The sequence below is a fragment of the Podarcis gaigeae genome (assembly GCF_964106915.1).
Source record: "Podarcis gaigeae genome assembly, chromosome: 2".
NCBI lineage: Eukaryota > Metazoa > Chordata > Lepidosauria > Squamata > Lacertidae > Podarcis > Podarcis gaigeae.
The window spans coordinates 2,794,299-2,817,823 of record NC_139679.1 but is presented as its reverse complement, the minus strand read 5'-3'; the positions used below and the strand labels follow the sequence as shown (position 1 = coordinate 2,817,823).

Below are 23,525 nucleotides of genomic sequence, written 5' to 3'. Positions count from 1 at the left end.
AAAATTTATTGATAAGGACTTGCTGAACTAACAATTTGAATTGGAATACAAAAAAGGGAGGTACGAGGAGGTCTGAGAAATAAGTTAATGGAAAATAAGTAATGGAAACTGTGTTTTAATTATTTTCATTTTTGTATTTTTGTTATTTTTTCTTTTTGATTTTTATTGCATTAATATTGAAAACTTTAATAAATATCTTAAAAAAACAAAAAAAGAAAAGAGGAAGCTGCTGCTTTCCTGCATTCTGCCTCAGGGTCTTACTGCCCACCCTTTTCTGTTTCGTTACTGTGTTTGCTCAAACGGAACAAAGAGCAGAGAAAACCCCTCCCCTCCAGGCAAGCAGAGGGGAAAGCAGAGCGTCCTTCCTTCTAATTCCTAGGGACTCGCAGGCAACATGCAGGTGGGAGGAAGAGAGAGAGAGAGAGAGAGAGAGAGAGAGAGAGAGAGAGAGAGAGCGTGCTGGCTGGCTTGGGTGGGTGCGTGGGAGGGAACTTTTGCCTTCCTTTCCTCCCTCCGGTAAAACCCCTCTCCTGCATTCTTAGCCAGCTGCTTCTCTGCACACCCCTCTCGTGCTCCTTGTCCCTTCTATGTTTTTCCTTCCCTCCCCGCTTAAAACGTGGTTACAAAGCACGGATCCACATGGATCCTCAGGATCTTTGCATTGGGTCACCCCAAATTCACCATCAGATCACATAGCAATGATCTGATGCAAAAACAGGGCTGCAATGATGCAAAAACGTGGTTACAAAGCACGGATCCACATGGATCCTCAGGATCTTTGCATTGGGTCACCCCAAATTCAACATCAGATCACATCGCATATCCATGGCTACAGCCTGCACCAAAAAAATCATGCACCCACTGTTACCTGGGGCTGTAATGATGCAAAAACGTGGTTACAAAGCACAGATCCACATGGATTCTCAGGATTTTTGCATTGGGCTACCCCAAACTCACCGTTAAATCATGTCTGTGGCCACAGCATGAAGCACAAAAATGATACATCCACTGTTTCATTCAGAATTTTTTTTCTTGTTTTCCTCCTCTAAAACCTATGTGCGCGTTATGGTCAGGTGCGTGTTATCAAGCGAAAAATACGGTAGTTCCTGAATCCAGGTCACAGGCTCACCCTATTCATACACAAATACGCCCTTAAGATAGGATTTGAGCAAAGAGACAATAGGCTTTCCCATTTCCTTCCTCACTGCAGAGGAATATCTGAGGTCACTGGGAGTCAAAAGGGCTTCAGGATTGCTCTCTTGTACTATTTCAAACACATGGTTTATATACTTATGTATGCGTTGGCCTTGTACATTTATGAACATTTATTTTACATTTGGGACCTTAGAATTCTTATAACAAGTGGAAAATAAGAGCAAGTTTACCTCATTGCTCAGAAATAGAGTACGTTTTGCACCATTATCCTTCACTGCCAATAAGCAGGCTTTCTAAAAAAAAAAATGGAAAATTGGAAAAGGGGCAAAATATTTCAAAGGGTAATTCCCCCCCCCCCCATACACACCATGGGTTGGCTGTGGCTGCTCTCTTGGCGCTGCTCCACTTCCAGCAGAATGGCCTTCATTGTATCATACAAACTAAACACCCAAAGACTTACACCCGATCCCACCAGGTGCTTGGGAAGAAGTGTGAATTCCTCCCATGCAATTACCTCATGCTGTTTGGCATGGCAAGGTGTGCGAGAGAGTGTAAGAAACTGTCAGTCACATCCCACAGGTGAGACCTGTAAACATGCAGAACCACCAGTATTAAAGCAGCGTCATCTGGTGAAGTCATGGCCAAAGCATCCGTGCCTGGGGATTCATGGGCGGGGGGGGGGGGGCACTGCAAATAGGAGGCTGGGACGTTCCAGAAACTGCCAGTAGTCAAGGCCTGGCTACAGTCTGTTTAATGCTTTTTATACCCAACTCCCCTTGGAGGGGGGACGCAGGTGGCGCTGTGGGTTAAAGCCTCAGCGCCTAGGACTTGCCGATCGACAGGTCGGCGGTTCGAATCCCTGCGGTGGGGTGCGCTCCCGCTGCTCGGTCCCAGCGCCTGCCAACCTAGCAGTTCGAAAGCACCTCCGGGTGCAAGTAGATAAATAGGGACCGCTTACCAGCGGGAAGGTAAACGGCGTTTCCGTGTGCGGCTCTGACTCACCAGAGCAGCGATGTCACGCTGGCCACGTGACCCGGAAGTGTCTCCGGACAGCGCTGGCCCCTGGCCTCTTAAGTGAGATGGGCGCACAACCCCAGAGTCTGTCAAGACTGGCCCGTACGGGCAGGGGTACCTTTACCTTTACCTACCCCTTGGAGGAAAGGCTACAACATTTGGGGGCTTAAATCTAGAGAAAAGGTGATGAGAGGACAACATGATTTAGGTGTATAAAACTATGCAAAATGTGGAGAAAATGGACAGGAATTTTTCTCCCCGTCTCATAACTCAAGGACATCCAACAAAGGTGAACCTGGGAAGGTTCAGGGCAGAGAGAGGCCCTTTTTCATGCACCAAAGTGGTGATGGCTATCATTATAATAATAATACCTTTATTGTCAATGTACAACCTGTGTACAATGAAATTAACCGAGCCTCCCCACCCCCATTGCACTCTGTGTGCTTGTTGCACAACACACCAACCCTGAAAGTCAGTTGCACTATATTATTTTCCATTCAGCAGCCTAACAGCCCAACTGTTGATGGCTCCAAAAGAGAGTGGGACCAATTCATGGGAGATAAGGCCATCGCTAGCTATGAGCCACAATGGTTGAGTTCTGCCTCCGCTGTCAGAGTGCTGCTGGGCTCAGGTCCCCCTTTTGGCCTTCCCACAGGCAGCTGACTGGCCACGCTGAGAGCAAATGTTAAACATGACCTCCTTTTATGGGCTGCTCATTTCTGGAAGCCGTCAATGAGTTTTGGAGCACGTTATGTTAATCAAACATCCTGTATGTAATATACAAATATGGAAGCCTCATTAAGTGCAATAAACTTTTAGTTAAACCAGAATAACATGTTCCAGTACCACATACCCAAGTCTCCCAATTTTCCAGGGACAGACCCAGAATTATGGAAGACATCCCAGCTTCTGATTTGATCCTGGATTCCGCCCCCCCCCCCCCCCAGTGCAGCCGAGCTCAGGGAGGAACCTGAGCCAGGGACTGTGCTGAGCAAAGGCGGCTGTGAGGGAGCACCCCGCTGCCTCTCCCTGGTCTCTCCGTGGCTGCCACCAACGGCCTCCTCCCTTGGGCAACTCGCAGCAGCTGCTGGAGAGCAGGCTAGGGGTAGGAAATGCTCTGCAGGGGAATGGCAAAAAATGTGGGGGGATCAAGGAGGGTCAGTGGGGGGGGGGAGTGAGAAATTTTCATCTGAGGAATGTTGGAGGAAATGGCAACCAAAACATGTGGACTGCAGGTGACTCTATGTTCAAAAATAATAACCAGCAACATTGTATCTGGGGGGCTTATCTTTCTCTGTCTGAAATCATGCATGGTCAGAATCTATAATACTTTGAACAAAAGCAGCCAGACTTACACCCCCCATGAACTCCTTAACCAACCAACCAACCAACCAACCACTTCTGCTGCCTGAAGTGACTTTTATCTAGTACAAGGTAAACACAACAGAAAGTCAATCACATTGTAGGGGCCATGAAAGGGGAGCTAAAGATAACAAAAAGATTAGCACATCCTACTTTATGCAAACAGGAGAGGGTTTTGCATTGAAAAAGCAGGCCAACTCCCTCAGAAATTGTCACAACATTCCTCTTGAATGCTGCCTGGCAAATTACAAGCATTTCTAAGTGGAATTTCTTAGAGAGGCTTTGAAGGAGGCTCTTGCAATCTGATGTGTCTCATAGCTCAGAAATCACAACCAAACTCCAGACTGGCAGTTACAAAACTGTGGCAAAGAGCAGTGCGGTAAACTGAGGTCACATCTACACCATGCATTTAAAGCACAGTATTTATTTATGAATCTATAAGCCACACTTTCATAAAAATATACCAAGGCAGAGTGCAACATGCAAGGATAAGATCAACCAAGAATTCATAAAAGCTGCATTAATACCATCAATGAATACTAACTGGCTCTACTGCTTTAACTGTCACCCCCCCCCCCGAGAATCCTGGAAACTGTAGTTGTAGCTGAACAATAATTGGGGGCTGCTGAACTGTCCCTGTCCGGAGGCACATGCTGCTCTTTTTGTCCCTCCCCCACCTCACAATTTCCCTTTCCCAAACAAACAGCTAAACCTACTACAGGCTGTCAAGATACAATGGGCTGGAAGCTTGAATGACGACCTATTTAGGTTAAGCAAACAGAGGGTGCCTGGGCAAGATGCCCTCGGTGGGCTTACCACCTTCACACCTCTGTTGCTCGCTGGTTGGCCCATTTTCTCTGGTCGTTAGTGCTGCTTGCTTCTGTGACTCCCTGCCTGCTCACTCAGGGGAGGGAGTAAGGTAGGTAAAGGTACCCCTGCCCGTACGGGCCAGTCTTGCCAGACTCTGGGGTTGTGCGCCCATCTCACTTAAGAGGCCAGGGGCCAGCGCTGTCCGGAGACACTTCCGGGTCACGTGGCCAGCGTGACATCGCTGCTCTGGCGAGCCAGAGCCGCACACGGAAACGCCGTTTACCTTCCCGCTGGTAAGCGGTCCCTATTTATCTACTTGCACCTGGAGGTGCTTTCGAACTGCTAGGTTGGCAGGCGCTGGGACCGAGCAACGGGAGCGCACCCCGCCGCAGGGATTCGAACCGCCGACCTTTCGATCGGCAAGTCCTAGGTGCTGAGGCTTTAACCCACAGCGCCACCTGCGTCCCCAGGGGAGGGAAGAAGCACTTAAAACAAGGAAGAACATGAGGGTCGGGAGGCACCGTGGGTTGGCAGCCCTCCTCTCTCTGCTAAGTCTCCACAACACCAATTCCCCAAAGTGCCAGTCCTGAAAACATTTGAAAGAGGGCTATAGGATACCACCCTGTGGGGCAGTCAGAGCAGGACCTTGGGGTAAAGGTCTGTCCAGGGCCCAACTCAGAAGAATGAACAAGAGGGTCTTCCCAATGCAGCAGGGCCTGCTTGCCACGTTTTGAATTTAAACGAAGCAATACATGTTAACACTTTAAAATAAAAGTGGGGGCAGTCCAAACTCTAAAATGTCCTAATAGCAACACTGATCCCACTAGCCTTTACCAGTTTTCAGAGTAAGCGGTCTTTCTTGAATTAGAGATCAAGGAGGCAATAACATATTATTAACTAGAATTCTTTTAATAATTGCTTTTAAATTATTTACAGCCAATTTCTTTTTGCAGAAACACAGTCAGAAAAAAGGGATAAATTTAACTATTCAACAGAAATCAAAATAACCATTTCCTCAGGATCTAGAATTACCACGCCAACAGAAAAAAATCTACAAAGGTAGCTGGGAAGTATTTGGGGGCTTAAACTTGACAACGCAACTGTTTGGGGTGAATGTTTAAATTCTCCAAATAAACCTCTAATTTTTATTCAGCAACTAAACATGCCCCTTCTATTGAAGTAACCCTGACTGAAGGATCTATCAGTGTCCAAATTGTGTATTTGCCAAAATTCTTGACAAGTCATTGGAAGGGACAGCTTCTGCCACAGTCCTCAATTTGCAGCATCTGCAATTAAATAAAAAGCAAGCAATTTTAGGCCCTAAAATAGAAGCCATGATAATCCACGCACAATGTGTCAGGCAAAATGGCTTTGTGATCCCACTAACATAAAGGCCATTATCTCAAAACAGCACCGCCGATCCTTCTCATAGTTTACTTGCTCCCAGAGATATGAAGGGAGGGCAAAAATATCACAACAGGTTAAACACTCAAACTGCAAGCAAACAGAATCTGTACCACTCTTTGTTGATATGCATTACAAGATAACAGAGTTTATACCTTCTTACAGCCATATGAGGAGCTGGGGAAGTGTTTTAATGTTTACTTGAACAAAATGAGCTCTGTCACACTATTCCTGTATGTAACTTCAGGCAAAGAATGCATTCTCTGAGTTCTTGCTAAAATGAAATTGCTATAGCAGTTCTGGAGTAATTCAAGAAAAGAGCCATATGATGGTAGCAAGGCTATCAAACTGAGACAGGTACTAAACAACATGTGAGGAGTGAAATCCAGAGGCAAATTCATCTTCTTGGGTCAAAAACAAGCACATCACAATATATTTAACTGCTTTATCTCTGAGCACCAATGATTTATCCTGAACAAGGTATTCAGACTACCTAAATGACCATATTTACAAAGTTGGGATTCTGAAAGTTTGATATTGAATTACTGAATTTTCCACTGTGTTTGAGGTATTTTCCTTTCAAAACCATCTATTTTAAGAGATTTAACTCTGCCAATCACTCATCAAGCTTAGATTATCAGCAGGCCAATGGGATTTATCAGTGCAGAGTGGAGGTTTTTGATATTTTCCATCCTCTGAATCTGGGACCAAGTTGAAAATCCTCTGAACACATGGAAATCTTTATTATTTCCATCCTTCAAGAAAATGCAGAATTAGTGACAGCCAAAAGTTGACAATAGCTTAGAGGTTTAAAATTTTATATACTGTACTCTACAGTACTGAGTTTTGCTTTCCTAAAGAATGTGGACAAAATGTGTTACAAACACGAGTCCTGCTAGGCAATTCTTTTCTAGATGATTAATTTTTTTTAATTGAAAAAGGGAAAAAGGAGAAAAAGAAGGGATGTTTGAATTGCTGTTCTAAAAACAGTGTGCCTAATGGGGCATTTTAAAATGCAGAACTACTCTAAGGTACTTTCAACTGCACCATGACTCAACCCAGCTGCTCATGTTATCTCCTTGATTAACTTAAGACTACATTAATGCCTCTCACTTCCTTTCACTTAACTTGGCTCCACACAACCAGAGCAGAAGGTGATTTGTGTACACACACCACAACACAAGCTAAAGGGCACTTTGCAGAATTTGAAACTAGTTATACAAATGTGGAGGTTTTAAGAGGTCTTATGAACCAACAAGTAGGTCAGGCCGGTTCTGATTTCACCTTTACCCAGCTTCAAATCAGAGGTGTCTCCCTCTAGTCTTTCTGTATGTTTTAAAAGCCACTTCTCACCCTCAGGAAGGTGGTCCAAGGAAAATTGTTTCCTGTTTATGCCAAGCTCCTGCTCCTTTCTTTGACCACGCCTGCATATACCTCAAATATTTGCTCATAGCATTTCCCAGTTCTTCCTATAAAGCTATTGTCAAGAAAGACGGGATAATTTCATGTTCTTCCACCTCTTCATTGCCATAATCCCCTCCAGGTGGACAAGGAAAGAATGTGTCCCTTGAAGTGTGTTCAGAATTAGTCACTGGCCTGGAGCAAATAAAAAATATTTCCAGGCTCCATTGTTGTCAGCTGCTCCAACAGAGTAGAAGGGCAAAGGCAGGGCAGCATTACAGAAGCTGCAACATGGAGTTCCATTTCTCAATAACCTAAAGAGTGACAAATTTAGAGAGGGCACACCTCTAAATTTCAAATTAAAACCTTTGGGCAGCTGCAGATCCTTCCTATCCCCTTAGCCTTAAGGAAAAGCTTAGATTAAGTACAGCAGGAGTACTTAACTCCCACATTTTTTATTATAAAAAGTGAATGTACCCCCAGAGGTATTTTTAACATGAATGTTGCTGAGCAACTTAAAAAGTGGTAGCCTATTTGTATTTGCCAGCTGGCTGCATTTCCAGCCTGCAAATGTTTATTTTTGCCAGCCTGTATTATTACTTATGTAAGCTGGATAGATGGGAGTGCTCCGTCCATCCTCTATCAGCCTCCCATGAGCAAACAGCAGGAAAGTAAAACTTCTTAGGGCCAATAGCTTTTGACATTAGCAAGACTGGGTTTCAAGTGCAGTACTGCAGATTCTCTTGGGTAGTTCAACACTCTGGACCCTAATGGTAATTAGCACCAGGGGAGCTGCCAACACCTGGAGGGCCACACTTCCCCATCCCTGTCTTCATCAGGCAAAATGGGGCCAGGGAAGGGAGGAGGAACAAAGCATTTTTTCTTTATTTCAGCTGAAGGCAACCATGTTGGGGAAGGCTAGATTGCATGATAATTAAAGGGTGTAAAGGATAATGTATCCATGTTAAGTGATAGCCGTTTTTTCAAAGCAGGAAGTCTTGCATAAGGAATTATTATAGATAGATGTACACACACACACAAGAATTAATTTCTCCGTTTTTTCTGTCATTTACGGAGCACTGCCTCTACTCTCAGCACAGAGAGGGCACAGCTGGGGAAAGCTCACTAGTCACTGCAGAAAGCTACAGCGTGTTGCCACCAATTTAGTTACTGCAGCTGTTAGCATAGGAGCTGCCACCATATTTATTTGTCTTGCATGAAAAATAGTACATTCACACATACCGTATTTTTTGCTCTATAAGACACACTTTTCCCCTACTAAAAAGTAAAGGGGAAGTGTGTGTGTCTTATGGAGCGAATGCAGGCTGCGCGGCTATCCCAGAAGCCAGAACAGCGCGAGGCTATCCCAGAAGCCAGATCCCTCTTGCTCTTCTGGCTTCTGGGATTCAGAATATTTTTTTTCTTGTTTTCCTCCTCCAAAAACTAGGTGCGTCTTATGGTCTGGTGGGTCTTATAGGGCGAAAAATACGGTATTCCATGGGAAGAAGCTGAAGTCTGGAAACAGAAGAATGGAAAGACCTTCACACTTCTCCTTGTATCCACAACCCTTAAGAGGGAAGGGGCATTTTGTCACCACAGGGATAGAACAAGGGGTGGGGGAGAGGAATGCTGAGCTGCTCAGCCACTTCACCCGGGAAGGGGACAAAAATAATTCCATGCAAACACATTCCTGGTTGTTACTGCACATGAGATCTGAAGAGGGGGAGACTTTGTAAACCTAATGCAGCTGTTCACCACAAAGCTGCCACTGAATTTAGCAGGAGGGGATACTGAAAACCCCCACAACTGTTTTGGGCTCACTTAAATACCAGATACTATTTATGCTCCCAGACGGGCTTCTTCCAAAGCACTCCTAAACTTGTATTTCAAGGCAGCTGCTTGTCAGGAGGCAGAGGCAAACAGTGCCCTCTCTTGTCCAGTTAGACTAGCAAAACTAAAACTCTTCATTCAACATTCCCATTCATATATACAATCAATGGGCAAAATGCAGCTGAACTAACAGGGGCCAAGCCATGGTGCTGTCTTAGTTATGTGTGAACCTGGCCTCATGGTTTGTCTTACCCAAAACTCACAAGCCTGTGTTCTGTTTCTTCTATGACTTATCACTTGCTGCTTGACTGGGGGAGATAAGCCTGATTTTAGATTTAACACTAAGCCAGGGTGGGAAACCTCAGACTAAAATGTAACCCTCCAGACCACTCTGGTCCTCAGAATTCTTCCCTTCATTGACCCTGCTTTGCACCTGGAGTGATTTTGCCAGGCTGGAATGTGATACTGAGCTGTGATGATGCCTCTTACTTGTCTGCATGGAAGACAGAGAGGGGTATGCAAGGGGGTATAGAAAGTAGCTTACTGTACTACGGTCAAATTTACATCTATTGCTCTGGCTCCACCCACCTAGCAAGTCAAGGGGCCACACTAAAGTGACAGGGGACCTCATGGTCCAATGTAGACTATGGATACAGTTCCAGCATCACTTACTGTTCTTCCATGGTAGTACATGTGGCAGGGACCTTGGAGCTCGTAGTCCTGAAGCTAGCTGGTTCTTAAGTCCCACGGCTGGGCTTGATCCAGAACTGTGGGGCAGGGGAGGGGAAGGAATGAAAAATTAATGTGTTCCTTTTTATTTCACACATGTGAAGTAATTTAGAAACATAATCCATTAAGAAGCGAAGCGAAGCGAAGCGAAGCGAAGCGAAGCGAAGCAAAGCAAAGCAAAGCACAGCAAAGCAAAGCAAAGCACAGCAAAGCACAGCAAAGCAAAGCAAAGCAAAGCAAAGCAAAGCAAAGCAAAGCACAACCACCATACAGGCCACTTCTGCATTACCTGCTCTAAAATATGTATTTGAAAAAACAGATTTGCCAGTGCCATCTACTACACACATACAGTAATCCTTTGGGCAGTATCATTCCCATATTAGAGATGGAGAATTAAGGCTGAGAGAGTGGCTTGCTGAAGGACACTCAGTAAATACAAAGCAGAGAAGTCCACTGGGAGCTTCCAGATCACACCTAATAATTACACTGCAATAGCTCTCCGATATCTCAATAGTGTTAAACAGAAGGGTAACAAATAACCCTGTAGAAATAATTCCTTCCAGTAGCACCTTGGAGAACAACTAAGTTTGTTATTGGTATGAGCTTTCGTGTGCATGTACAGCTCATACCAATAAGAAACTTAGTTGGTCTCCAAGGTGCTACTGGAAGGAATTTTTTTATTTTGTTTCGACTACGGCAGACCAACACGGCTACCTACCTGTAAATAAAACCCTGGTCTTTGACACCTGAAATATATACTTGTAATCTGTTTTTTAACTTTTTAATTTTTTATTCATTTAAGCTGTCCTGGTGAAGGGAAAGGAAGAAGTAAAAAATAATTATGATAAATATGATGGGCTGGGTGAAGGCTAAGAAACTCAGACTAAAAAATGGAAGGCACTGTGGACACGGAGTTCCTTGGTCCATGATTTGGAGAGATATCCTGCTCTAGACAGCATTGCACTTCCCTTGAAAGAACAGATTTGTAGCTTGGGACTTGTCCTGAAGCCACCTATGTCACTGGAAGCTTAGGCGGCTTGAGCTTTGGTTGGTTTGCCAGCTAAGGCCTTCCTTGAACAGCTATAGCTCAGCTAGTTATCCATGCCCTGAGAAATTCCAGGCTGGACTACCACAATTCACTCTACATGGCACTGGCCTTGAAAACAGTCTTGAGGTTCCAAGTGGTGCAAAATGCAGCAGACAGGGTGTTAATGGGTGTGGCTGATGGTCTGCATATGATACCTATTTGAAGCAACTTCTCTGGGTGCCAACTGTCCTCTGGGCCTGATTTAAGGTGCCTATGATGAGAATGAAGGCTCTGAAAGATTTAATTCCAGACATCTGAAAGAATGCCTCCTTTCACATTGACCTGCCTGTGCTTTACAAGTTTTAGGGGGGGCATTTTTGGTGTCTCCATGCCCAATGAGGTTTGTGGTGTGGGGGCCCATGGGAGAGCTTTCTCTGTGGCAGCTCCACTTCTCTGGAATGACCTTCCCTCTGAGGTCCATCTCACCTCAACACATTTTACAGTCAGGTGAAGAAGCACAGATCACTTTGGACAGGCTTCTAGACAGGGATGAGGTGCACTGAGAGTGCTTTGATTTAACTGCTGCTTTGTAATTTTATTGTTCTGTGATTTTTTGTGTTAATTACCTATATTGTTGCTGCATTTTGTTTTAGCTTCATGTTAATTTTAAGTGTATGCATTTTTTGCCCTGGGGCCTTTGGGTGGTGAAGGGCAGATTATAAATGCTCTTTTCACTCTTCAGGCTAAGATAAAGTGCAGTAAACAAAGTAAAAGCTCTGGTCACTGAAATAACAAGGTTTAAAACAGTGAAAAGCAACTTGTTAACTAGTCTTGAAACACATTCATGCTGAGTGTTTGTTATGTGCTTAAAAGGGACAAAGATAAAAACCACTTGCTGCTTATCCACAGTTAATACAATGGAAGCAGCCAATTTATAAGGCTGAGACAGACCAGACATTACTCCTGGTTTTCCACCTTTAAATTGTGATTACACTTTGCAGGTGACAATATTATTTCCAACTCTGAGCACTAATAGTCTACAGATTCCCAGTTGCTAAAAGGATTATTTGTGATGGGTCATGACAAACTAAACATGTTGCCAGGTTTTTTTTTTTTATATACAGCTGCCTGGCAGTAGGTCTTTTAGCAGTGCAACTGAAACAATGCTAGGGAGAAGGAGATGCATGGAACCGCCTACCTGCCACAGTCCATTATGACTAGGGACTGTCAGACTCAGAAGATGGAGAGTAATGCCACTATAAGGTACTGGATCTACAACATAATGCAGTTCTCATGCCAAGGAGGAGCATCCCACAAGGCTCATTGCTAGGAAACAGTAGAAAGTTTTCCCAGGGATCGAAAAATTGTCTGACACTGGTTATCAACCAAGACTTCTGGTTGTTGTTAGGACTGCTTTCTCAGAAGGTGCAGTGTCTTGTCTCAGAGACTATACTCCCACGGGTCCAAATTGGGGGTGTTGTTCCAGCAATTGTGCTGTGCTTCATCCCTAGTGGGGCTTGTTAGCTGAATCCCACCCTGGATTCCAATCTGTCTCAAGTAGCTGCTTTAGCTAGGAGTGCTTATGTCCAAGCTTAGGTTAGGTCACTAGCTGTGGCTGTTCCTGGGTCAATATAGCATGGCCTCAGCAGTCCATGTTCCAATGCCCTCCCGCTTGGATTACTGCATTGCCCTCTGAGCACCAACTGTGTGATTGGAAGGCAGCTATTGTAACACTAATTGGATTGGAGGGTGAGGATTCCTGGGACTTTATAACTCAACCACTGGGAAGAACCTTGAGGCTAAGTCATGGCTCACTGCAAGTTCCTGGTTGGATTTGGTTCCTGCTATGCAATTGTGCTGCTTGTGAGTGTGCAGGACGTCCAGAAGCTTCCACAGTAATCCAGTTTGCTATACAGTGGTACTTCGGGTTACAGACTCCACTAACCCAGAAATAGTACCTCGGGTTAAGAACTTTGCTTCAGGATGAGAACAGAAATCGTGCAGTGGCGGTGCGAGGCCCCATTAGCTAAAGTGGTGCTTCAGGTTAAGAACAGTTTCAGGTTAAGAATGGACCTCTGGAACGAATTAAGTACGTAACCAGAGGTACCACTGTAATCCAGTATTCCCCAATCCAGTATTCCTGGCACCCCCCAGAAACTTTGGACTACAACTCCCATCTGACCCAGGTTGGGGAAGGTTGAACTGTGTGTGTGAGTGTTTGGGGGGCAGGGGCAGACAGCAAGAAAAGCTTACATGAAACAAGCCTCAGTATTATGAGAGCTGTCATCCTGCCAACCCACACAACACAATGGAGGAAAGACAAGCTTGTCCTTCCTGAGTAGTGAAAGAAATCACTATCATTTGTGCCTCCAAAAAAGGAGAGAAGCCATCCTGCACAGAGCAAGAGGAGTGCAACTTACTGTTAGGTTGTAATGCACACTGCCATTCTCAATATAGAAAAAGAGACACAACACTCATCAAAACTCTCCCCCATTTGTTAGACCTATGCAAAGATCTGAAGGAGGCATATCCCCCACAAGTGTAAGCAAAAGCTTACATTGTTCATGATAACTCCCAAATAATTTTTTAAAAAAGAATTACTTCTCTGTCCACAACAAACAAGAGCAAAGGAAGGAAAAGATGAAGATAACCTTCATCTTCGCAGTGCCGGATAACCCAACTTTACCTGCTTGCCTCACCATGGTGGCTTGTGCCCCAAATGAAGACAGAGTTTGATTGGCCTGCTACGTCTGTCAAGAATAACAAAAATATTACTGAAGCCACATAGGAGAAGCATGGAATAAACACCAGACTTTACTAAGGAGAATACAACTGATGCAGTTCTGCCTGAGCAAACACAGCCATTTAATAAAGTAATTTACCTCAAGTTCTACAACATATCATTTTCTTCCCAGCACAGGTGATGGAAAATAATGGCTCGGGCAGAACAGGTGTTTGAAAAAAGCATTCCTTCTTACTAAGATCATTACAGTTTCAGGAGGGGACAGGCCCTTGGTATTGCAGATGTTCTAGCAAAGTATCAGAAACACAGAGTCTCACCTCTGTCCCAGTCTTCTTCGCATGGAGGAGATTGCCAGGAGCTTACCACACTAAACTCTCTTCTGCGGCTATCCCCATGGATTGCTAAATGAAAGAAGTTTATTTGTGAGAAAAAGCATTGTATGAAGTGCCTAACGCACTTTTCTAGAACAGCACAGCCCTTCCTTGGCTACCGGTGTGACAGAAAAATGGACCTACCGTAAATTTCGCTCTATAACACGCAGATTTTTTCTCCTAAAAAGGAAGGGGAAATGTCTGTGCGTGTTATAGAGCGAATGTGTGGTCCCTGGAGCCGAAAAATCAAGCAAAAATCAAATCGCGGGGCTGCACGCTGCACAGAGAAGCGAAACTTGAAAAGAGAAAGCGGCTGCTTTCCTGCATTCTGCCTCAGGGTCTTACTGCCCACCCTTCTCTGTTTCCTTGCTGTGTTTGCTGAAACGGAACAAAGAGCAGGGAAAGCCCCTCCCCTCCAGGCAAGCTCCGGTGCTGCTGGGGGAGAGGGAGAGAGAGGGGGGAAGGGAGAGGGAGGGGGGGGAGGGAGGGAGGGAGGGAGGGAGGGAGAGAGAGAGAGAGAGAGAGAGAGAGAGAGAGAGAGAGATGGCTGGCTGGCTGGCTGGCTTGGGTGGGGGAAAACTTTTGCCTTCCTTTCCTCCCTACCCCTCTCCTGCATTCTTAGCCAGCTGCTTCTCTGCACACCCCTCTCCTGCTCCTTGTCCCTTCTGTGTTTTTCCTTCCCTCCCCACTTAAAATGTGGTTACAAAGCATAGATCCTCAGGATCTTTGCATTGGGTCACCCCAAATTCACCATCAGATCACATAGCATGTCCATGGCTACAGCCTGCCCCCCCAAAATCACACACCCACTGTTGCCTGGGGCTGCAATGGTGCAAAAACGTGGTTAAAAAGCATAGATCCACAGGGATTCTCAGGATCTTTGCATTGGGTCACCCCAAATTCACCATCAGATCACATAGCATGTCCATGGCTACAGCCTGCACCAAAAAATCACGCACCCACTGTTGCCTGGGGCTGCAATGGTGCAAAAATGTGGTTAAAAAGCATGGATCCACAGGGATTCTCAGGATCCTTGCATTGGGTCACCCCAAATTCACCATCAGATCACATAGCATGTCCATGGCTACAGCCTGCCCCCCCAAAACCACGCACCCACTGTTGCATGGGGCTGCAATGGTGCAAAAACGTGGTTAAAAAGCATAGATCCACAGGGATTCTCAGGATCTTTGCATTGGGTCACCCCAAATTCACCATCAGATCACATAGCATGTCCATGGCTACAGCCTGCCCCCCCAAAATCACGCACCCACTGTTGCATGGGGCTGCAATGGTGCAAAAACGTGGTTAAAAAGCATAGATCCACAGGGATTCTCAGGATCTTTGCATTGGGTCACCCCAAATTCAACATCAGATCACATAGCATGTCCATGGCTACAGCCTGCACCAAAAAAATCATGCACCCACTGTTGCCTGGGGCTGCAATGGTGCAAAAACGTGGTTACAGAGCATGGATCCACAGGGATTCTCAGGATCTTTGCATTGGGTCATCCCAAATTCACCATCAGATCACATGTCTGTGGCCACAGCATGAAGCCCAAAAATGATACATCCACTGTTTCATTCAGAATGTTTTTTCCCTTGTTTTCCTCCTCTAAAAACAATGTGCGTGTTATGGTCAGGTGCGTGTTATAGAGCGAAAAATACGGTAATTTCCCAACGCCCTCATCTTAATCTGCCCAATTCTTTAATGACCAAGCACAGGTAACATTTTTGTAAACTGAGCAGCAATGCTGTGGTGGGCGGCAGGAGTCTAACAAGAGGTCGGCCAGAATTATGCCTGTGCTGGCCCTGTAAGGACAAGTTTTCTTCATGGCTGTGATTAGGGGTTTGAACCCATCTTTGTGTTCAAAGCTGTCCAAGCTGTATTGGTTATTTTATATCTTGTCCATCTTTGCATAGCCAAACTTACCTGCTGGAGAAGAGACCTCAAACATCTAGTGAACAGGAGGTGTGAGTTACCCACAATTTTTATGACCCTGGCCCTTCTTGTCTTGTATTAACTCAAATGCCAAGTAGGTTTCATCTTAATGTGAGTAATTTTTGATACAATATTCAACAATAAAAGTCACTAGCCTGATGAAGCCAGGTGCTGGAAAAACTTGCAAGCTCAGCAAGAAAAAAAATATTATTCTACCCATACTACTTCAAATCACAATCAAACAGGCATCACAAACGTGTTATAGATTCAAAAAGGAATTATAGAAGACTGAGAGAAATCCCATTGAAATGTTAAAAGTCAAGGTAAGAGGCAGCTGCCAGCCATTAATTCATACTGAAAAATTTCTTACCAATGTCTTGCTCAATGCACCTTTTGTCATCACAGCTTGATATGTGTTGACTGATCTCTTCTCTGGGCACCTGATGACGGGCATTAAATGGGCATGTGACCAGTTGCTGCACTTTATCAGGATGGTTCTAGAAAACAAAGATATGGCTATCTTATTTTAAAGCTATGCAATACAGAACTATCAAACTATATACAGTACATATATTTCAGACAACCCTGATTATGTGCATGGCAAAAGTTATTAGCTGTAGAACAAGCTAATACAACACACCAACAGGCTCACAAACATGGAACTAGGAAATCAGGAGTTCTGTCCTAGCACCTTGAAGTCTTGATTTGTGTACGCATGCTGTGAAAGGTCAGTGGTGTTTTTCTTTCCATGAAGTGTTAATTATTTTATTGTAAAGAGATTAAACAATCAGGCTAGCTGGGTATCAGTTCACCAATGCCTTAACTAACAGCATACAGTGGTACCTCAGGTTAAGTACTTAATTCGTTCCAGAGGTCTGTACTTAATCTGAAACTGTTCTTAACATGAAGCACCACTTTAGCTAATGGGGCCTCCTGCTGCCGCCGTAGCCCGATTTCTGTTCTTATCCTGAAGCGAAGTTCTTAACCTGAAGCACTATTTCTGGGTTAGTGGAGTCTCTAACCTGAAGCATATGTAACCCGGAGCGTATGTAACCCGAGGTACCACTGTATCTGTTACTTAAAGACAGCAGCATGGTCCATTGCAGTTTTTCTCTTCACAAAGCAGGTGGCTTTTTCTAGCTTGTAAGCAAGGGCTTCCCCTGGAGGAATGGGGTGGGAGAAGAGCCTGCTTTCAGGCAAAGTTAGAAACAAGGGCTTTTTCAGAAGAAGAGTCAGGAAGAGTTGCTTAGACATGCAAGCACTCTCGTGGTTAGTCTGCTGGGCTGGGTTTGGACATTCAAAGAAAACACTGCTTTGTATTATGCACAAAGCAGGCCTTTATGCCTGAGAAACATCTACCTTTCCACTGGGCCTGACCAAAACGTCCTTCACAGAATCACAGAACTGTGTAGTTGGAACAGACCCTGAAGATCATCTAGTGCAAAACCCCTGCAATGCAGGAATCTTGATTTATGACAATTGGCCATACAATCTCTGCTTAAAATCCTCCAAGGATGGAGAGTCCACCTTGCAATTGGAAGGTTTATATATCCTAGTACCAAGTATTGTAGGGCTAACATTTCTCTACCCATTATGTAGTTCTGGAGATATATTGAAAAAATGAGCATCAGGTCAGATGGCTGGTGTGCACTTAATTGGAGGGCGGTTTCAGTTTATCTCCACACTGTCTTTTTTAAAAATGTCCTTTAGTTGATAAAATTCATCTCACACAAACTGCAAAGAGTAACAGCACTGGCACATCCCAAGCATCAAGAAGCATATAGACAGAGGTGATCCAGCTGACACAGTATACTTGGACTTCCAAAAAGATTTCCAACAAAGCTTTCAAAGACTCATGAGTCCGCTTAGCTCAATCAGAAACTGGTTAGATAACAGGAAGCAGAGAGGAGGAATAAATGGACATTTCTTCTAAAAGAGGAATGTGGAAAGTAGAAGTGCCCCAAGTAGGGCTGGATGATATCTGGTTTTCCAATGTTGTAAAACCATATTTACTCGAGTCTAATGTGCCATTGAATCTAATGCACGCCTTAATTTTTGCAATGTAATTTGGCCAAAAAAGGTGAGAAGTAGATTTGAGTAAATATGGCGTATCTCCAGCTAAGCGTTGAAATACAGTGGTACCTCAGGTTACATACGCTTCAGGTTACATACACTTCAGGTTACAGACTCCGCTAACGCAGACGTAGTGCTTCAGGATGAGAACAGAAATTGTGCTCCGGCGGCACGGCAGCAGCGGGAGGCCCCATTAGCTAAAGTGGTGCTTCAGGTTAAGAACAGTTTCAGGTCAAGTACGGACCTCCGGAACGAATTAAGTACTTAACCTCATGTACCACTCTACAGTGATGCATCATGATGTCTGAAATAACCCTGAAAAAGGTTGAAAAAGTGGCTGAGCTGTGGAGGGAGGGAGGGACCAGGAAGAAGGGAAGGTGGCTGCCCACTTGCTTGGGCGAAGGAGCTCCTGCCCACTCCCTCCACAGCCCAGCCCTGGCAGAGGGAGCCTGAGAAAGTGCTCTTTCTTCTGCTTGCCTGCTCGTCTGCCTTCATCTGAGCAGGTGGGGTGGGCTGCCTCTTTCCAGGGGTGTAGCAAGCCCTGCTGGCACCTGGGGTGTGTGTGTGCAGGTGCACGCTAGGGTGCGGGGCACACTGTGGGGCGGGGTGCACACCAGAACAACTGTGTCCTGAGGGCGTCTGAGAGGAACGCAGCTGACATGCGCAGGCCCTGTACTGCCTGAAAAAGCAGTGTGGGGTTTGCTGCCGGAGCAGCTGTGTCCCTCCCGGACACCCTCCAGCTAGATTGGCTATTGGCCTGATTCAACAAGCTCTTATGTTCTTAAGTCAACTATAAAGCCACAAGATACAGGCTCCACACAGTCAATAATAGAATCTACATTTCCTACCTTACGACACTTGACAAGGTGGTAGGGGAATCTACATGCCCTGATTTTATGATTCTTGTCATATGGACACTGCATTAGTTTATCAGGATCTGAAGGATCAACTAGAAAAAAACAAAGATGGAAGCATGTTTTGTGGTCTAAAAGATGTATCAGTTAAAAAGTGGGAACACACTAATATAATGAAATTAATCAGATAACTAAGAAAAGCTATTGGTTCTCAGTATTCCATAACCGCAGAATTACTTCAGGTTTAGTGGCTAAATACACGCACTTGTAAGATTTAGGTGATTAGGGTACTAAACAAAGAAAATGTATTCAGTGGTGCAAGACTGCTGCAGACGTTAATGAGCACATTTATGAAATAAAGCGCAAGTTCCAAGGAACTGAATCCCTGAAGCTACTCAATTAGGCAGTCCAATTAAAAGAGTTCTTCAAGGAAATTGAAGAGGTATGGCTACATTTTCCCCAATGGTCTCATAAGACAAGTGGGTCTTGGTTCGAGTGCCTTTGTATTAAGACTTTGCTACAGAGCATCATATTACAGATTTTGCAGGTTCCTCTGTGCTTTTACTTCAGAAAACATGAAAATCCTATTTCTGGTCTTCACAGTTATGAAAGAAACCCACAAGGAGTTTGGCAATAGTCTTACATTTGTCAAAACCAGAAGGGATTGGAGAAGCCTCTTAGTAGGTCTGGAGTTGGTCTTTTAGTCATCAGGTGTAAACTGCTTTCCTTTCCTTCTATATCATTATTACTAGCAATATCCTCTATGAACTAGATCTCACCGGTGGCTGAAGTGCCCCCCTCCAGCCCCCGTGGCACCCAGTGCTGAATCTCCCCAGCTGCACTGAGAAATAACTACCATAACTACCAAATCTAGTAATAAAACATGCTCATAACATATTGTATATTGCTAAGTAAATGTATGCTGTGCTTAAGTATAAATCATTTATCCAACGGCAGAGTTTTGTATGGATCACAATGTTTTATTGCCTCATTTTCTCCTCTAGTGAGCTTTGCAGCTGAATATTTGAAACAGTCTCCCACACAGAGTCAAAACTGTGGAACGGTTATCAGCACAAAAAGAAGAAAGAAAAAATTGGTACTTGCCATAGTTGTCTTCCATCTCCAGATTAGAGAAGCTATGGTAACTATGCTGCTGAGTCTCTGAGATATAATATCTGCCCTAAAGACCAGAAACCAGAAGGTAACAAAACCCATTTTGGTTAAAAGCAAACTCAGTCATACAGAGATTAGATGTACATAAACTAGTCTCATATATATGGAGCAGTTATTCCCCCTCAATTTCCCCTTGATTCTAAAAGCTCATTAATGACTGTACCAAAAAGCAAACGTATAATCTCCTACCTGCATATACACTTTTATAGCACATTCCCATCAGAGACACAAAAGCACCTGGCTAATGCTACGAAAAAACAGGGGAAACTTAAAAAAAAAAATACATACACCTTATTGCTTTATTGAGTTTTCATAATGGGTAATACAGAAACCCAATAATGAACCCCGTCTTCCCTACAAATAACAAAAATAATTAGTATTTCCTTCCTAATGGGCTTACTTGTTTTTCTTCACTTTGCACATAAGCCGATATTTTTGAGGCAATTATTTTAAACAGTTTTATACTTTTGCCAAAGCTGGCATTACAGGCCACCAGTCTTCCCTAAAATAACGGGATTTTTCAATTTCCTGTCTAATAATAATAATAATTTAAATGTTGCCCACCTGGCTGGGCTACTCCAGGCACTCCGAGCAGCTTCCAAAGAATGACAGCACAGTAAGATATTAAAAATTAATTAAAACGTTTAAAAATTTCCTTATTCAGGGCTGCCTTCAGATGTCTTATAAAAGTCAGATAGTTGTTTATTTCCCTAACATCTGATGGGAGGGCATTGCACAGGGCAGGTGCAACTACTGGGAAGGCTGTGTTAATTTGTGTATATGAGGGCTTGTGTACACACCAGATTTCACCTTGTTTCTCCCCATCACACCACCATCTGTTTTTCAATTCAGTGGGGTTTGCAATGGGGACATGACAGTGTAGGGCTGTAGCAATGGAAGACACAGAAGACCCACTTCCTAGGAGCTAAACGTGTTTGAAACAAAAACAAAAAAACCCCAAAACGGCAGCTTTTGTAAAGCTTCCCTGCCTGGTAGCAAGTCTTACTTGTCATGCAATAATATGATCAACTATTACAAAAGACAGTTTAAATGGGGTGGGTGTTTACACTGAATGCACAGCCAATGTCTGCAGTACACTTACCAAGATTGGGTTGCAAATTCAGTTAGTGCGGAAAACCTCACTTTCATACCACTTTCATGAACAGACACTTCTCACCCACATGGTTTAACAATTAAGCCATATGAACAAGGAGTACAGAAAAGTGCAACTCTTCTGTGTTCTGCAATTTTTCGGGGTGGGGACAGCAAGTGGGATGCTTATGTAAAGTATAAGTTTTCTAGCAACCTTAAAGGTAAACCTTAGCCCTCAGCAAACAAGGTACCGTAGATGCCGGCGTATTAGGCAACTGGGCGTATAAGAGGACCCCCCAACTTTTGCTGTTAAATTATAGAGTTTGGCCGCCCACCAAGCGCTCAGTGACAGAACAACAGGGCTGGTGCTGCCCAGGGCGGGGAGGAGGGGGCGGCAGAGCTCTCTGCATCCCCCGCCACCCTGGAGGCGAGCGGAGGGTAAGGACGAGCGGGAGGCGGACCGAGATAGAAGAGGAAGACTGTGGGCACAGCGCAGGGGTCAGGAGCTGGCAGCCAGGATCATCCCAGCATGAGGGAGAGGGGGGGGAGAGAAGAGAGAAGGCACAAAGTTAGGGAATGCCCAGGAATGGGCAACAAACAACTCCTGCCTTTAGGCTGCGGGGGTTCAGCACCGTTGCATTTTGTTTCTCCAGGCAGATGGACACATGCACAAAATCAGGGTTCCATAAATAGGTGTGGAAAGAGAGGCAGGCAGACCTATTCCCGCCCCCAGGATCTATCCCATATTGAGATGGCCTCCTTGCACAGCTGTTTCCTGTCCCCAGTGTGCAAGGGTGCCAAGCGCCGCCAGGGGCAGAGCGTGCACCCCTCCGCTGCCTCTGCCGTCGCAGCAGCAGCACCCAAGGCGAGGTGTTTGGTGCGTGGAAGTCCCTCTCTCCCCCCGGGAATCCGGCGGTCCCCATGGTGGCAGGGCGGGCGGGCGGGCCCCGGCCGAAGGGGAGGCTGCCCTGGTTGCTGCTGCTTCGGGAGGCGGCTCTTACCATCCTTCTGCCTGTCGCTGTTCCAAGCCAGCCGCCGCCACCTGCCACAACCATACCCGGCGTAAAAGACGACCCCCGACTTTGGAGAAGATTTTCCGGGGTTCAAAAGTCGTCTAATATGCCGGAATCTACGGTAACATCCTACTGGAGAATGTGTGAGTTGTCACACATTGTGCTCAAGTTCCTCAACTCATTAAGCCCAATACCACTAGCACTGTGGAAAGTCTGGACATCTAAATATAAGTGGCATTGGAATGTGCACATTTTTAATGATCATCAAAACCAAGATGCTAGTACCAAAGATTTTTAAGTTACCTCAGTTATGTAAACTCAACATACACCTTAGAGAAAGCTGAAATTTTATCAAAGAGGAACTAAGCTGCCAAAGTCCTGCTCTGCCCTGGCAGCATAATCACCAATATTCTTTTAAACTGTTTAAAATATACCTTGTGACTCATTGTTGGTCTCTGTTTTCTTCTCAGTCTGAATTCAGAGTATTATTCTATTCCTAGCACAGCTGGGACGATCAGGAACAGCAAGAAAAGAACAGACAAGAAAACCAAACATGTATGTTCATCTATTAACTTTTTAAAAACTGACATTGAACAGAGGGAGAACCCAGTTTGAGGCACATAATTTCTTTTTCTATTCAAGACTAATTATTACAGGTGTGTTGCTGAACTACAACTCCTAACAGCCTGATCAAGTATGGGCAATGGCCAGGGTAATAGGAAGGCCTAAGAGCCCATTCCTAGGGTAGGGGGCTGAGATCCCTTTGCACCAATAAAATCTTTGAGGGGGCTGGGACCCACTAAGTTGAAGAAAATTCCTATTCAAATGGGGGGGGGGGTGCGTGTGCGCCATGTCATGTGATTGTTTATGAAGAGTCCCAATATTTTATTCATCCCAGTCTGGAGGACCCAATGTTACGCAGTCTTCTTTTTTTTTACTTTATCATGTCCTGACAAGAATCCTGTGTGGTCTATATAGCACGGGGGCAGCAACTTGAAACATAAGATACTTGCTGGATTCGCCCCTGCCTGGAAAAGGCTTGCACATTACAGGACAGCAGTTCACTTCGATTTCTTTTGAAACGTTTGAGGTACCACCATAGCTTATTCTAGAGTTAGCAACTACAGTGGTACCTCAGGTTGAGTACTTAATTCGTTCTGGAGGTCCGTTCTTAACCTGAAACACTTCTTAACCTGAGGTACCACTTTAGCTAATGGGGCCTCCCGCTGCCGCTGCGCCGCCGGAGCACGATTTCTGTTCTCATCCTGAGGCAAAGTTCGTAACCTGAGGTAATATTTCTGAGTCTGTAACCTGAGGTACCACTGGACAGGAATTCTACCCGGCCCTTTTAGCGCCCTTGCACCTCTTTACAGGGTCTCCCTCCCAAGCCCCCCGCCTTACCCGCCGGCCTCGCCAGGGAAATGGCGCTCTCCGCCCAAGGCGCGCGCCTCCTCTCCCGCTCCTCTCCCGCCCCCGCCGCGCGTGCGCACTCGCTTCTCTGCCTTCGGCCGCTGCTTTCGAACGCGCGCCTCGCG

The 23,525-nt window shown here is 45.0% G+C and overlaps 1 protein-coding gene and 1 long non-coding RNA gene across 3 annotated transcripts; one reads left to right on the top strand and one right to left on the bottom strand.

Moving 5' to 3' along the window:
* The first annotated feature begins 4,135 nt into the window (after positions 1–4,135).
* On the top strand, positions 4,136–5,508 carry LOC310840116. The gene is made up of 2 exons (XR_014561816.1): positions 4,136–4,450; positions 4,825–5,508. It is a non-coding gene; the product is annotated as an uncharacterized lncRNA (long non-coding RNA).
* LOC310840084 (gametocyte-specific factor 1-like) lies at positions 5,232–23,520 on the bottom strand. Of its 2 annotated transcripts, none has more exons than XM_083729278.1 (9): positions 23,392–23,518; positions 22,425–22,495; positions 19,817–19,892; positions 18,707–18,807; positions 16,156–16,282; positions 13,793–13,876; positions 13,419–13,482; positions 9,649–9,743; positions 5,232–5,627 (listed from the first exon to the last, which is right to left on the bottom strand). In XM_083729278.1, exons 2-9 carry the CDS (start codon positions 22,434–22,436, stop codon positions 5,614–5,616), a joined length of 573 nt encoding a protein of 190 aa, XP_083585404.1. In that variant the 5' UTR covers positions 22,437–22,495; positions 23,392–23,518; the 3' UTR covers positions 5,232–5,613. The 2 variants fall into 2 exon arrangements, with proteins under 2 accessions (XP_083585404.1, XP_083585405.1); XM_083729279.1 differs by lacking the exon at positions 5,232–5,627 and adding an exon at positions 7,200–7,222 and having other exon boundaries at positions 23,392–23,520.
* Between the last annotated feature and the right edge of the window lie 5 nt (positions 23,521–23,525).